At 43.3% G+C, this 15,557-nt stretch overlaps 1 protein-coding gene across 2 annotated transcripts; it reads right to left on the bottom strand.

Annotated features, from left to right (window-relative positions):
• Positions 1–606: 606 nt before the first annotated feature.
• LOC123994116 (dihydropteridine reductase-like) lies at positions 607–14,882 on the bottom strand. 2 transcript variants are annotated; one of them, XM_046296626.1, is made up of 8 exons: positions 14,704–14,882; positions 14,232–14,324; positions 13,993–14,089; positions 13,469–13,609; positions 4,452–4,560; positions 2,626–2,709; positions 1,102–1,205; positions 607–1,026 (listed from the first exon to the last, which is right to left on the bottom strand). In XM_046296626.1, the coding sequence occupies exons 1-7, from the start codon at positions 14,785–14,787 to the stop codon at positions 1,103–1,105; spliced, it is 711 nt and encodes a 236-aa protein (XP_046152582.1). In that variant the 5' UTR covers positions 14,788–14,882; the 3' UTR covers positions 607–1,026; position 1,102. The 2 variants fall into 2 exon arrangements, with proteins under 2 accessions (XP_046152582.1, XP_046152581.1); XM_046296625.1 differs by having other exon boundaries at positions 608–1,205; positions 14,704–14,881.
• Between the last annotated feature and the right edge of the window lie 675 nt (positions 14,883–15,557).

Here is a 15,557-nt window from a genome sequence, read left to right as displayed (position 1 = left end):
CTCATTTTCATCAATCTCAAACTGGAACAAAATAATTAAAAATAAGTAAATGTACTTGAGGTTCATGTTTCCTCTGCAACTGATTCATTCTACCACTAGATGGTATTGTGGGCATATTTGTCTTACCGTCCCCGCTCTCCTACCTTCCCCTCACACCTCTCCATCTCTCTATACCAGGGATAATCAACTATATTCAGCCATTTATCGACGCTAAATCGACCACAAGAAGTCCAAACAGATATAATATTTGACTAAAACATAATAATTTCAAACCTTGCTTACATTTCTATAAGGTCACATACACTGACTGTACAAAATTGCCTCAATTCGTCGATGCATGGACTCTACAAGGTGTCGAAAGCGTGCTGGCCCATGTTGACTCCAATGCTTCCCACAGTTGTGTCAAGTTGGCTGGATGTCCTTTGGGTGGTGGACCATTTTTGATACACAAGGGAACTGTTAAGTGTTGCAGTTCCTGACACAAACCGGTGCACCTGGCACCTACTACCATACCCCGTTCAAAAGCAATGAAATACTTTTTATTGCCCATTCACCCTCTGAACGGTACACACACACAATCCATGTTTCAATTGTCTCAAGGCTTAAACATCCTTCTTTAACCGGCCTCCTCCCCATCATCTACACTGATTGAAGTGGATTTAACAAGTGGCATCAATAAAGGATCATAGCTTTTACCTATATTCACCTGGTCAGTCTGGTCAGTCTCCTATTTTGTGGGTAGGGCCTGTGTCTTATTGTGTTGTTAGGTCCTGTGTCTTATTTTGTGGGTGGGGCCTGTGTCTGATTAGGGGTGTAGGGCCTATGTCTTATAGTGTGGGTAGGTTCTATGTCTTATAGTGTGGGTAGGTTCTATGTCTTATTGTGTGGGTAGGGCCTGTGTCTTATTGTGTGGGTAGGGCCTGTGTCTTATTGTGTGGGTAGGGCCTGTGTCTTATTGTGTGGGTAGGGCCTGTGTCTTATTGTGTGGGTAGGGCCTGTGTCTTATTGTGTGGCTAGGAAATGTGCCTTATTGTGTGGCTAGGGCCTGTGTCTTATTGTGTGGGTAGGGCCTGTGTCTTATTGTGTGGGTAGGAAATGTGCCTTATTGTGTGGGTAGGGCCTGTGTCTTGCCTCCGGTGGTGGTGAGCTGCATCAGACTTCCCGATGCTGGACGATCCGCACCGGTGGCCCAACTGAAGAAAGTTCTAGAAGAACGAAAAAGAAGACTATGAGAAAATAAGAAAAGTAAGAGAATGAGACTATGAAATGGCTAGACTATGGGTGCTAGCAGTTACTACTTGTAAGTGAGTACAAGTGAAACATGGTTGTCTTACAGTATATGATATAAGAGAGTCCACGTTTTAATTAAGCACTGGGTGAGATTAAGTTGTTTTCTATATGTCAAAGTCTAGAAGAAATTTCAAGAAGACAAAAAAAGGCCACAATATTGATGGCTTTTATGTATTTTATACCTCTGTGCCTCTTAGTTATGTTGTTAGCCAATGACCTATTTCAACAGCAACTATATCATGAGATTGATATTCACAATTCAAAGTCAACATTCTACACCAGTCCACCAAATGGACGTTTGATAAGCTGATGAACTGAATCAAAGTGCTCATTTAAATTCCCCTCCCATTGCTTCTACTTATACTCCCAGACCCTCATCTGTTTCTACTGGTAATCTGCAGGGTTAATGTTGTCCAACCCTTCTGGGATTATAAAACTGGATCAAATCCCATCTAATGTCTACTGTGTACAGAGGAGAGACTGGAGACTATGTGCTCTGTGTCTAAACTGAAATGAAAAGAGGAACACAAACTTTAGGGGCTCCATACACTAGTTTAGGGGCTCCATACACTAGTTTAGGGGCTCCATACACTAGTTTAGTGGCTCCATACACTAGTTTAGTGGCTCCATACACTAGTTTAGTGGCTCCATACACTAGTTTAGTGGCTCCATACACTAGTTTAGGGGCTCCATACACTAGTTTAGGGGCTCCATACACTAGTTTAGGGGCTCCATACACTAGTTTAGGGGCTCCATACACTAGTTTAGGGGCTCCATACACTAGTTTAGTGGCTCCATACACTAGTTTAGTGGCTCCATACACTAGTTTAGTGGCTCCATACACTAGTTTAGTGTGTTAGTTACAGTACATAGTTAACATTGCATTTACAGCAAATTTGGGTAAATCCAAGACTATATCCAGTCTAGAGTATTGAAGAAATGTAAGATTATAATTAGTTGATTGATATGTCCATAAAATTAACCTTTTGATCACATTACAGCATTATTCAAACCAGACATTGGGCTCTAAATAACTTTTGGCAAGACTTTAACAAAAAATACTGCAATACAATTGAGTAGGCCATTTTCCCAGGCCAAGAGACAGCATTGCCATCTTCTGGTGAAATACTGGTGTACAAAAAATATTGTCTACAATTATGGTCATACATTGAAGAAAGAGCTAAATCTGTATGTTCTAAACCTTTAGAATAATTACATTTAATGACGGTTTTACAGCATAAATATACAAATAATTTTAAATCTCAAGATTAACTAAATGATCAGTAAAAACATACACTAATGAAAACAACCCATCATCCACCATATCACACTCACTCTGCAATGTACTCCAGTGGTGTCCAGGAACCAAAGTCTGCATCGGGCATGAACTTCCTGTTCATTGGAGTATCCAAGGTTACCCTGTGTAATCAACATTTAACATTACATTTAAGTCATTTAGCAGACGCTCTTATCCAGAGCGACTTACAAATTGGTGCATTCACCTTATGACATCCAGTGGAACAGTCACTTTACAATAGTGCATCTAAATCTTAAGGGGGGGGGGTGAGAGGGATTACTTATCCTATCCTAGGTATTCCTTAAAGAGGTGGGGTTTCAGGTGTCTCCGGAAGGTGGTGATTCAAGTCACAAGACAATGTTCTGGTGGTGGTATAACTGTCTACCTCAGGCCTGAAGCTCTGGTCCTGGATTGATTTTAACAGGCCTATGTAAACCCCTTGTCAACAGACAAAAAAACAACAGTAAAGCTAAAGTGTAAAGATGATATTTACCACCAGCAAGCATCCGACAACCTCTGATGAAGGCCTTTCACTGTTATATTTTGAGATGAGCATGATAATTGATACATAAATACTTCAATATATTGAAATATGATTTTACATTTCAGTTGTATTACCGTAGTTGTATATTTGAATGTGCACAGATGCAGCCTACAGTCTTTTGAATGAGCACAGGTGCAGCCTACAGTCTTAAATGAGCACAGATGCAGCCTACAGTCTTTTGAATGAGCACAGGTGCAGCCTACAGTCTTTTAAATGAGCACAGATGCAGCCTACAGTCTTTCGATTGAGCACAGATGCAGCCTACAGTCTTTTGAATGAGCACAGGTGCAGCCTACAGTCTTTTAAATGAGCACAGATGCAGCCTACAGTCTTTCGATTGAGCACAGATGCAGCCTACAGTCTTTTGAATGAGCACAGATGCAGTCTACAGTCTTTTGAATGAGCACAGATGCAGTCTACAGTCTTTTGAATGTGCACAGATGCAGTCTACAGTCTTTTGAATGAGCACAGATGCAGTCTACAGTCTTTTGAATGAGCACAGATGCCGCCTACAGTCTTTTGAATGTGCACAGATGCAGTCTACAGTCTTTTGAATGAGCACACTTGCAGTCTACAGTCTTTTGAATGAGCACAGTAGCAGTCTACAGTCTTTTGTGCACAGGTCCAGTGAATAAAGCAACCCTCCTATTCGTATTGGGAGTGCAGAAGAATTGCAAGTCATGGGGGTAATCCTAACCATATGTGACAGCTATGTGACAGCTAATAGTAGCCTGGCAGGTGGTCACAGTCCAACCTTATGCAATTGGAATATACCATAAAAGATAACTGAGAATATTGACTACAAAACTCAGATACAGGCTTCTCATGCTGACAGTGCAAAAAACGTGCTTTACATCCATTTGTTAATCAATGAAACTATATATACAGATAGCTGCTCATGAGGTGAATACATGTAATATATTTGTAATGTAGAAACCTGCCTAAGATACTGTTTGTTATTATTACAGTTTATAACTTGCCAAAGATACCATTTGTTATTTTTACAGTTTATTACTTACTAATTATGAATAGGAATATGAAAAACCTGCACTCATTGGAAATAGTCGTTAGGAATTTAATTTATTTGCAACAGTGGAGGTCAAAAGTTACTATTCCTAGTAAGTAATTGATTAACTGTAATAAAAACAACAAGATACCTCACAATTTAATCATTTAGCAGACACTCTTTAGGCAGAGCAATTACGGTTAAGTGCCTTGCTCAAGGGTACATCAACAGATTTTTCAACTAGTTGGTTCAGGGATTTGAACCAGAGACCTGTCGGTTACTGGCCCAACGCTCTTAACTGCTAGGCTACTCACGGTAGTATGGCAACTGCCACAGCTCCAGGGGGCATCCCACTGTCTTCTCCTGCTAAACTCTGACAGAGCTGGTGGACTGCTGACTTGGCCATGCCATAGCCCACCATGCCTGAGGAGAGAGAGAAAGACGGAGGGATGGAAAGAGGGACAGTGAAATAGGAGAGATGTTTGGATAAAATCAGATAAACACCAATAAATCTTACCATAATAACAAGGGACATGGAAATATACACAATACTAGAATTACAAAGTAATCCAATGATTGTCGGATGTGGTAGGGCTTGCAAACTATTACAGACTACAAAGGGAAGGCTGAGCGGAAATGGAGGAAAACTCGCCTCCCTGCGGACCTGGCATCCTTTCACTCCCTCCTCTCTACATTTTCCTCCTCTGTCTCTGCTGCTAAAGCCACTTTCTACCACTCTAAATTCCAAGCATCTGCCTCTAACCCTAGGAAGCTCTTTGCCACATTCTCCTCCCTCCTGAATCCTCCTCCCCCTCCCCCCCCCTCCTCCCTCTCTGCAGATGACTTCGTCAACCATTTTGAAAAGAAGATCGACGACATCCGATCCTCGTTTGCTAAGTCAAACAACACCGCTGGTTCTGCTCACACTGCCCTACCCTGTGCTCTGACCTCTTTCTCCCCTCTCTCTCCAGATGAAATCTCGCGTCTTGTGACGGCCGGCCGCCCAACAACCTGCCCGCTCGACCCTATCCCCTCCTCTCTTCTCCAGACCATTTCCGGAGACCTTCTCCCTTACCTCACCTCGCTCATCAACTTATCCCTGACCGCTGGCTACGTCCCTTCCGTCTTCAAGAGAGCGAGAGTTGCACCCCTTCTGAAAAAACCTACACTCGATCCCTCCGATGTCAACAACTACAGACCAGTATCCCTTCTTTCTTTTCTCTCCAAAACTCTTGAACGTGCCGTCCTTGGTCAGCTCTCCCGCTATCTCTCTCAGAATGACCTTCTTGATCCAAATCAGTCAGGTTTCAAGACTAGTCATTCAACTGAGACTGCTCTTCTCTGTATCACGGAGGCGCTCCGCACCGCTAAAGCTAACTCTCTCTCCTCTGCTCTCATCCTTCTAGACCTATCGGCTGCCTTCGATACTGTGAACCATCAGATCCTCCTCTCCACCCTCTCCGAGTTGGGCATCTCCGGCGCGGCCCACGCTTGGATTGCGTCCTACCTGACAGGTCGCTCCTACCAGGTGGCGTGGCGAGAATCTGTCTCCTCACCACGCGCTCTCACCACTGGTGTCCCCCAGGGCTCTGTTCTAGGCCCTCTCCTATTCTCACTATACACCAAGTCACTTGGCTCTGTCATAACCTCACATGGTCTCTCCTATCATTGCTATGCAGACGACACACAATTAATCTTCTCCTTTCCCCCTTCTGATGACCAGGTGGCGAATCGCATCTCTGCATGTCTGGCAGACATATCAGTGTGGATGACGGATCACCACCTCAAGCTGAACTTCGGCAAGACGGAGCTGCTCTTCCTCCCGGGGAAGGACTGCCCGTTCCATGATCTCGCCATCACGGTTGACAACTCCATTCTGTCCTCCTCCCAGAGCGCTAAGAACCTTGGCGTGATCCTGGACAACAAACTGTCGTTCTCAACTAACATCAAGGCGGTGGCCCGTTCCTGTAGGTTCATGCTCTACAACATCCGCAGAGTACGACCCTGCCTCACACAGGAAGCGGCGCAGGTCCTAATCCAGGCACTTGTCATCTCCCGTCTGGATTACTGCAACTCGCTGTTGGCTGGGCTCCCTGCCTGTGCCATTAAACCCCTACAACTCATCCAGAACGCCGCAGCCCGTCTAGTGTTCAACCTTCCCAAGTTCTCTCACGTCACCCCGCTCCTCCGCTCTCTCCACTGGCTTCCAGTTGAAGCTCGCATCCGCTACAAGACCATGGTGCTTGCCTACGGAGCTGTGAGGGGAACGGCACCTCAGTACCTCCAGGCTCTGATCAGGCCCTACACCCAAATAAGGGCACTGCGTTCATCCACCTCTGGCCTGCTCGCCTCCCTACCACTGAGGAAGTACAGTTCCCGCTCAGCTCAGTCAAAACTGTTCGCTGCTCTGGCTCCCCAATGGTGGAACAAACTCCCTCATGACGCCAGGACAGCGGAGTCAATCACCACCTTCCGGAGACACCTGAAACCCCACCTCTTTAAGGAATACCTAGGATAGGATAAAGTAATCCTTCTCACCCCCTCCCCCTTAAAATATTTAGATGCACTATTGTAAAGTGGTTGTTCCACTGGATGTCATAAGGTGAATGCACCAATTTGTAAGTCGCTCTGGATAAGAGCGTTTGCTAAATGACTTAAATGTAAATGTAAAATGTAATGTAAATGGAAGCACAGCCACGAGCTGCCCAATGACACGAGCCTACCAGACGAGCTAAATAACTTCTTTGCTCGCTTCGAGGCAATCAACACTGAACCTGTCGCTGACTGAGTCTGTAATAGCAACATGTTTCAAGCAGAGTCCGTGTGCCCAAGAACACGAAGGTAACCTGCCTAAATGACTACCAACCCGTAGCACTCACATCTGTAGCCACGAAGTGCTTTGAAAGGCTGGTCATGGCCCACATCAACACCATCCTGCAAGCAACCCTAGACCCAAATCAATTTGCATACCGTCCCAACAGATACACAGATGATGCAATCTCTATTGCACTCCATACTGCCCTTTACCACATGGACAAAAGGAACCCCTATGTGAGAATGCTATTCATTGCTACAGCTCAGCATTCAACACCATAGTGCCCTCAAAGCTCATCACTAAGCTAAGGACCCTGGGACTAAACACCTCCCTCTGCAACTGGATCCTGGACTTCCTGACGAACCGCCCACAGGTGGTAAGGGTAGGTAACAACACATCTGCCACGCTGATCCTCAACACGAGGGCCCCTCAGGGGTGCATCCTCAGTCCCCTCCTGTACTCCCTGTTCACTCATGACTGCATGGCCAGGCATGACTCCAACACCATTAAGTTTTCCAACAACACAACAGTGGTAGGCCTGATCACCGACTACGATGAGACAGCCAATAGGGAGGAGGTCAGCGACCTGGCAGTGTGGTGCCAGGATAACAACCTCTCCCTCAACGTGATCAAGACAAAGGTGATAATTCTGGACTACAGGAAAAGGAGGACCGAGCACGCCTCCATTCTCATCGACGGGGCTGTAGTGAAGCAGGTTGAGAGCATCAAGTTCCTTGGTGTCCACATCACCAACAACCTTCATGGTCCAAACACAGCAAGACAGTTGTGAAGAAGGCACGACAAAGCTTATTCCCCCACAAGAGACTGAATAGATTTGGCATGGGTCCTCAGATCCTCAAAAAGTTCAACAGCAGCACCATAGAGAGCATCCTGACTGGTTGCATCACTGCCAAGGCCCTAAAAATGATCAAAGACTCCAGCCACTCTAGTCATAGACTGTTCTCTCTGCTACCGCACGGCAAGGGGTACCGGAGTGCCAAGTCTCAGTCCAAAAGGCTTCTTAACAGCTTCTACCCTCAATCCATAAGACTCCTGAACAGCAAAACAAATGGCTACCCAGACTATTTGCATTGTTCCGCCCCCCCCTCTTTTATGCTGCTGCTACTCTCTGTTTATTATCTATGCATTGTCACTTTAACTCGACCTACATGTACATATTACCTCAATTACTAACCTGTTCCCCTGCACATTGACTCTGAACTGCCTGTATATAGCCTCACTACTGTTATTTTACTGCTGCTCTTTAGTTATCTATTTTTTACTTTCCACTTATTTTTTCTTAAAACTGCATTGTTGGTTAAGGGCTAGTAAGTAAGCATTTCACTGTAAGGTCCACAACTGTTGTATTCGACAAATGTGACAAATACAATTTTATTTGATATACAGTACCAGTCAAACGTTTGGACACACCTACTCATTCAAGGGTTTTTCTTTATTTTTTACTATTTTCTACATTGTAGAATAATAGTGAAGACATCAAAACTATAAAATAACGCATGTGGAATCATGTAGTAACCAAAAAAAGTGTTAAACAAATCAAAATATATTTTATATTTGAGATTATTCAAAGTAGTGACCCTTTTACTTGATGACAGCTTTGCACACTCTTCACAATCTCTCAACCAGCTTCACCTGGAATGCTTTTCCAACAGTCTTGAAGGTGTTCCCACATATGCTGAGCATTTGTGGCTGCTTTTCCTTCACTCCACGGTCCAACTCATCCCAAACCATCTCAATTGGGTTGAGGTCGGGTGATTGTGGAGGCCAGGTCCTCTGATGCAGCACTCCATCACTCTCATTCTTGGTCAAATAGCCCTTACACAGCTTGGAGGTGTGTTGGGTCATTGTCCTGTTGAAAAACAAATGATAGTCCCGCTAAGCGCAAACCAGATGGGATGCCGTATCGCTGTAGAATGCTGTGGTAGCCATGCTGGTTAAGTGTGCCTTAAATTCTAAATAAATTATAGACAGTGTCACCAGCAAAGCACCCCACACCATCACCCTTCCTCCTCCATGCTTCATGGTGGGAACCACACATGCAGAGATCAACCATTCACCTACTCTGCGTCTCACAAAGACACGGTGGTTGGAACCCAAAATCTCAAATTTGGAATCATCAGACCAAAGGACAGACTTCCACCAGTCTAATGTCCACTGCTCATGTTTCTTGTCCCAAGCAAATCTCTTCTTATTATTGGTGTCCTTTAGTAGTGGTTTCTTTGCAGCAATTCGACCATGAAGACCTGATTCACGCAGTCTCTTCTGAACAGTTGATGTTGAGATGTGTCTGTTACTTGGACCCTGTGAAGCATTTATTTGGGCTGCAATCTGAGGTGCAGTTAACCCTAATGAACTTATCCTCTGCAGCAGAGGTAACTCTGGGTCTTCCTTTCCTGTGACGGTCCTCATGAGACCAGTTTCATCATAGAGCTTAATGGATTTTGAGACTGCACTTGGAGAAACTTTAAAAGTTCTTGAAATGTTCGTAATTTACTGACCTTCGTGTCTTAAAGTAATGATGGACTGTCATTTCTCTTTGCTTATTTGAGCTGTTCTTCCCATAATATGGACTTTGTCTTTTACCAAATAGGGCAATCTTCTGTATACTACCCCTACCTAGCCACAACACAACTGATTGGCTCAAACGCATTAAGAAGGAAAGAAATTCCACAAATGAACTTTTAACAAGGCACAACTGTTAATTGAAATCCATTCCAAGTGACTACCTCATGTAGCTGGTTGAGAGAATGCCAAGAGTGTGCAATGCTGTCATCAAGGCAAAGGGTGAAGAATTTGAAGAATCTCAAATATAGACTCTCAAATATTAAATATATTTTGATTTGTTTAACACTTTTTTGTTTGGTAACTACATGATTCCATATGTGTTATTTCATAGTTTTGATATTTTTTTTAAATAACCTGGAATGAGTAAGTGTCCAAACTTTTGACTGTCACTGTATGTGTTATTACAAACAGTATATTTTGAACTCAACATACATTCACTACACGTTTATAACTTCCTGTTTATATACTATGGACAAATATTCTGGGTGCGTTTGTTTCCAAACTTTGCCCATGGCAGTATTGAGAGATGACTGCTTGTTTCACAGACATGCTTTTGATTTCCCATCAATGTTTGTATAAATACAGTAGCATATGGAAACAACTAACGTAAGATGTTTTTTTTGGAAATGCCTTCAGAATCCATTTCCTCAAAGAGCATTAACAGACTAGCGTGCTGAATCCCCCAAAAGTTAAAATCAATGTTATTTGACAGTTCAACCTGACTTTTAAAACCAAGGTCAAGGGTTAGGGTCATAGGGTGCACACATGGTTAACAAGCCTCAGTCTTTAACCCCAAATCAACCCTAAATCTTTAAGTCCACAATGTGTGCATCTCGGTTTGCAAGACCAAATCAAATCAAATTTATTAAGACCAGCTGTCCCTAAGACACCACTGGACACCAAACTACCCAAAAGGCAGTATTTCACCATAGAGAACTCAGTAAAGCTGGTTGAGAATGTCTTTAGATCAGACACACTATTAGCTAGGTAAGCTCTTAAGTATTAAAGCTAATAAATATTAAGCTAAAGATATAAGCACAAATAACCACCCATACGTAGAATGTATGCACACATGACTGTAAGTCATGTGTGGATAAAAGCGGATAAAAGCGTCTGCTAAATGGCATATATTATTTATTATTATTAACCCCTAAACACATCTTTAAGCACTACTACCATCTTCCAATGTCTTGTTTTTGTCAGTAATATATACCATTTGTATTATGATCATAAATACTTCAAGAGCAGTTTTTCCCCGCATCTTCATAACATTAAATACATCTGAAACTTTTGGTCCAAAAATATGCAGAACAACGAATCCATGCTTTTGTCACTTCAAGATTAGACTACTGCAATGCTCTACTCTCCAGCTACCCGTATCAAGCACTAGTGCTAAATACAGCTGCTAGAATCTTGACTAGAACCAAAACATTTGATCATATTACTCAAGTGCTAGCCTCTGGCTTCTTGTTAAGGCTAGGGCTGATATCAAAGTTTTACTGCTGACGTACAAGGCATTACAAGGACTTGCTCCTACTTATCTCTCCGATTTGGTCCTGCCGGACATACCTACACGTACGCTACGGTCACAAGACGCAGGCCTCCTAATTGTTCCTAGAATTTCTAAGCAAACAGTTGGAGACAGGGCTTTCTCCTACAAAGCTAAATTTTTATGAAATGGTCTGCCGATCCATGTGAGAGATGTAGATCCGGTCTCAACCTTTAAGTCTTTACTGATGACTCATCTATTCAGTAGGTCCTATGATTGAGTGTAGTCTGGCCTAGGGGTACGAAGGTGAAAGGCAAGGCACTGGAGTGACGAACCACCCTCGCTGTCTCTGCTTGACCGGCTCCACTCTCTCGACAGGGATTCTCTGCCTCTGACCCTATTACAGGGGATGAGTCACAGGCTTGCTTGTGCACCCCCATGCCGTCCCTAGGAGGGGTGCGTCACATTGTGCCAGGCTTTTTTCGCTATAATCGACTTGACTGACGTGACCTTCCTGTCTGGTTTTGCGACCCTTCGGACTCGTGCGGTGGGGGAGATCTTCATGGGCTATACTCGGCCCTGTCTCAGGGTACTAAGTTGGTGGTTAGTTGATATCCCTCTGGTAGTGTGAGGGCTGTGCTTTGGCAAAGTGGGTGGGGTTATACCCTGCCTGGTTGGCCCTATCCCCGGACAGGGCCAGTGTTCCCAGACCCCCCCCCCGTCTCAGCCTCCAGTATCTATGCCGCAAAAGCCCTTGTGCCGGCAGGCTAGGGTCCGTCTGTCCTATCTGGTGTAATTCTCCTGTCTTATCTGGTGTCCTGTTCAATCTTAAGTATGCTCCCTCTAATTCTCCCATCTCTGTCTCATGCTCTCTCTCTCCCCCCTCGGAAGACCTGAGCCCTAGGACCATGCCTCAGGACTACCTAGGCTGATGACTCCTGGCTGTCGCTGTCCCCAGTCCACCTGGTCGAGCTACTGATCCAGTTTCTGCTGTTCCTCTTGCGTCTATGAAACCCTGTACAGCACTTTGAGATATCAGCTGATGTACGAAGGGCTATATAAATAAATTTGATTTGATTTGATTTGACCTGCTGTTTCGACCCTCTCGCTCTCTCTACCGCACCTGCTGTAACAACCTCTGAATGAGGCTATGAAATGCCACCTGACATTTACTCCTGAGGTGCTGACCTATAACCATTGTGATTACTATTTGACCCTGCTGGTAATCTATAAACATTTGATGGCCATGTACTGCTTCTACATCTGCATTGCCTGCTCTTTGCTGTTTTATGCTGGGTTTCTGTATAAGCACTTAGTGATTTCTGCTGATGTAAAAAGGGCTTTATAAATACATTTGATCGATTGAATAGGCATAAGGCAACTCTGAGTGTTTACTTGACATGAATTTAAGAGATCATGAAAATCTGTAAATCTTGTGGGTTATAGCATCGACTTTGTAAAACAGGGTACTGTAGATCCTCTTTTCATTCAAATAAATATAGACATACTTTCTTCAATATCAAAATCTTATTCATTGTCAAAAAAAAAGTAATCTAAACCAAGCCTGTGAGTGAAATCCCTACAATTTCCTGGCCTGTGTCTAGTGTAGCATTAGTTTCTACAGTAATCTACATTCAATGGGAGAACAGCACAACACACTCTAACCATGTCTACAATTGGAGACCCAAATTCTGCTGACTCATTCTCCTCCCCAACCTAACAGCCAATGAGAGTGGGGGCTTTATGCCGAATGCTGATTAGGGATTTTAGGTGCCCTAGTGTCAGGATTTATATTGTTCTCGGGACCATCACATAGGTTACACACTACACAGGGAATGGCATGGTTGTTGGGTCCTATAGGTAACATCACATGCATACAGGGTCAGGCTTAAAATACCGGAGAGCATTGTGTGATAAACCATAGTAGTAACAATTTCTCTCCTCGTTAAAATAAATATAATTTTCAACATGTTACTCATAGTTTCATTTCTACTATATAGCAGTCTTTTTTGTATTTCATGGGTTCCATGTTTTACAAATAGTTTGATGACGTAAGCTGCTATCGTGACGACAGGCACCCTTAGAAATAAAAGTTGGAATGAGACGGTGGTCAGAACAGAGGTACAGTCGAACAGTGTCAGCATGAACAACATTACAGGAGAAAAGAACAGCAGGGTGCCATTTATTGAAATGTACTGGAGGGAGCTCTGCAGAGTGGTCACTAGCTGGCACAGCCACAGCCACATAGTCATACTATCTGATGTTAAACTTAACCTTAACCACACTGCTAACCCTAATGCCTAACCCTAACCTTAAATTATGACCAAAATGCAAAAAATAATAATATAGAATGCCAGTAGAATCAAATAGAATACCAGTAGAATAGAATATAACCCCAGTAGAATAGAGTACCAGTAGAGTAGAGGGAAGTGGCATCTTACCACTAGTACCACCCAGTGATGCTTTAGCCCCAGCCAGAGTCAGTAGTCCACCCTGCTTCAGGTGCACAGCAGCCAGATGGCTAGATATGGTAGAGGTCCACACACTCTGCTTCCACATCATGTCTGTGTTTTTGTACAGGTCTAAAAAACAACATACATAAGAGAAGATGTTTGAGGACCAACATTGCAACATTGAATGAACCATGTAATTAAATAGAACAAACAAACATCCCTATTGAATGTCAGATGAAAATTCAGTCTATGGGGAAATTGGTTTGAAAGGGGTTTAAATGTTTAAGGGAGATATTTACATTTTTAGCAGACGCTCTTATCCAGAGCGACTTACAGTAGTGAGTGCCTACATTTTCATATTATGTTTGTACTGGTACCCCGCGGGAATCAAACACACAACACTGGAGTTGCAAGTGCCACATGGTACCAACTGAGCCACAAGAGACCTGGCATTCATATCACAGTATGTGTTCAAAATGAACTGATAATATCTCTGTGAAACACTCTTGAACCTTTGGAGCTGCAATTTCCTCCAGCCCATCCGCCTGCCACACACAAGATGGCATCCACTTTCTGGTCCCCTAGCAACTGGGCCACATCTGCTGTCACCTGCAGCAAGAGATAACAGTCTATTACAACGGGCTCGAATCTGGGTGTTTTACGGTAATTATCCAGCGTTTTGCAAATCAACGGAGTGTTGAAAAAGCTGTCAACATCACAGAGGGAGCAGGTGAAAGCACGCTCCTCCTACCTGTCCTGCTTGCTCAGTAAATGACTCCGACAACTTCACCAGCACGTTCGCGTTTGCCTCCTCACTGGCAACGATATCGATGCTGGCTACCCACTTTTGGAAAATAAAGAAAGAACAACAGCGCATGAAACATTTGCAATCTTTGGAAAATAGGATGGTGATATCGAACTATCCTTGAACGTCGACTATTTATTCCACATGCAATCCAAAAGTAGGCTCAGTAAATTATAACTAATTATATGTTTTCCGATAGCTCTGGGCTGGCATCGTTAAAACGTCTTGATAATGACAATTGATGATGACAATTTCAATGGTTTAATGTATTTTTCCTTGCTTCTTACCATAGCATCTAGGGCTAGGCCTACTCAACAAGTGGTTATTGAAAATATAATAGACACTGGGGCAAGCAAAGGCTCACAATCATTTCGTAATTGTATTCTATATGAAGAAAAAAAACAAGTATAGCACTCACCCATCCTTTAGATTTGAAGTGCTGAACAATTTTGCTACCCAGTGCACCTCTTCCTCCGTATACGAGTACCCGACTGGCAGCCATGCTTTCTTTACTATGCGCTTCAAGCAATGATGACTATTTCACTACCATTACACGACAGCTACCGTAGAGAAAGCGAGAGAGAGAGAAAGGGAGAGAGATATACACCCACCCCCAATATTTAAACAGACACACTCAGCACATCAGAGGCAGACCTTAGTTCAATATTGTTCTATGTAAAAATGCGTAAGCTATGATAACATTATCAGTGCATAGGTTAGCCTACACCAGGGATGGCCAAATAGCAGGCCGCGGTCTGCATACATTTTGAACTCAGTCAAGGTCTCAACTTACTGTTGAGAGTTAGAATAGTAGAATTACACGAGGCACAATTTCTGAATTTGGTTGTGCATCAGCAGTTGTTCTCTTTTTATGTCAGTCACTGACAGTCACTCAATTAGCCCATGTAACGTTAGCTAACAGTTAGTCTAAACTTGTAGTAATCATGGTCGAATTACCAACCAGGGCCCCCGTTGATTTTGTTAGTCACTCTCACTCAGATATCATATTATGGTAAATGTGTAGAATTGCAGGAAATTAGCTGTAAACTGTGCATTTTTCTCACTGCCCCATGGCAAAATGAGTAGAATTGGATGAAATTAGTTATATAATTGAAAAATCTTCTCTCCACCCCATGGCAAAAAGTGTTGGATAATTTAGCATTTTTGAAACACCCGAAACAGCTTTTTCTAGAGTCATAATCATTAAGCGTAATTTGATGTAAAAAGCTGTCTGTATCCTCAAATATAATTTTCCCTTGTGGTGACCAGCAA

The sequence above is a fragment of the Oncorhynchus gorbuscha genome, linkage group LG13, assembly GCF_021184085.1.
Source record: "Oncorhynchus gorbuscha isolate QuinsamMale2020 ecotype Even-year linkage group LG13, OgorEven_v1.0, whole genome shotgun sequence".
NCBI classification, from domain to species: Eukaryota; Metazoa; Chordata; class Actinopteri; order Salmoniformes; family Salmonidae; genus Oncorhynchus; species Oncorhynchus gorbuscha.
This window is presented reverse-complemented; position numbering and strand designations above follow the sequence as displayed.

Coding starts and splice junctions, on each gene's coding strand:
- LOC123994116 (XM_046296626.1), bottom strand. CDS start 14,787: ATGGCTGCCAGTCGGGTACTCGTATACGGAGGAAGAGGTGCACTGGGT. Junction 13,610..13,992: donor AGGAAATTGCAGCTCCAAAG/GTTCAAGAGTGT, acceptor GTTGTTTTTTAG/ACCTGTACAAAAACACAGAC. Junction 4,561..13,468: donor ATCACTGGGTGGTACTAGTG/GTAAGATGCCAC, acceptor CTCTCTCCTCAG/GCATGGTGGGCTATGGCATG.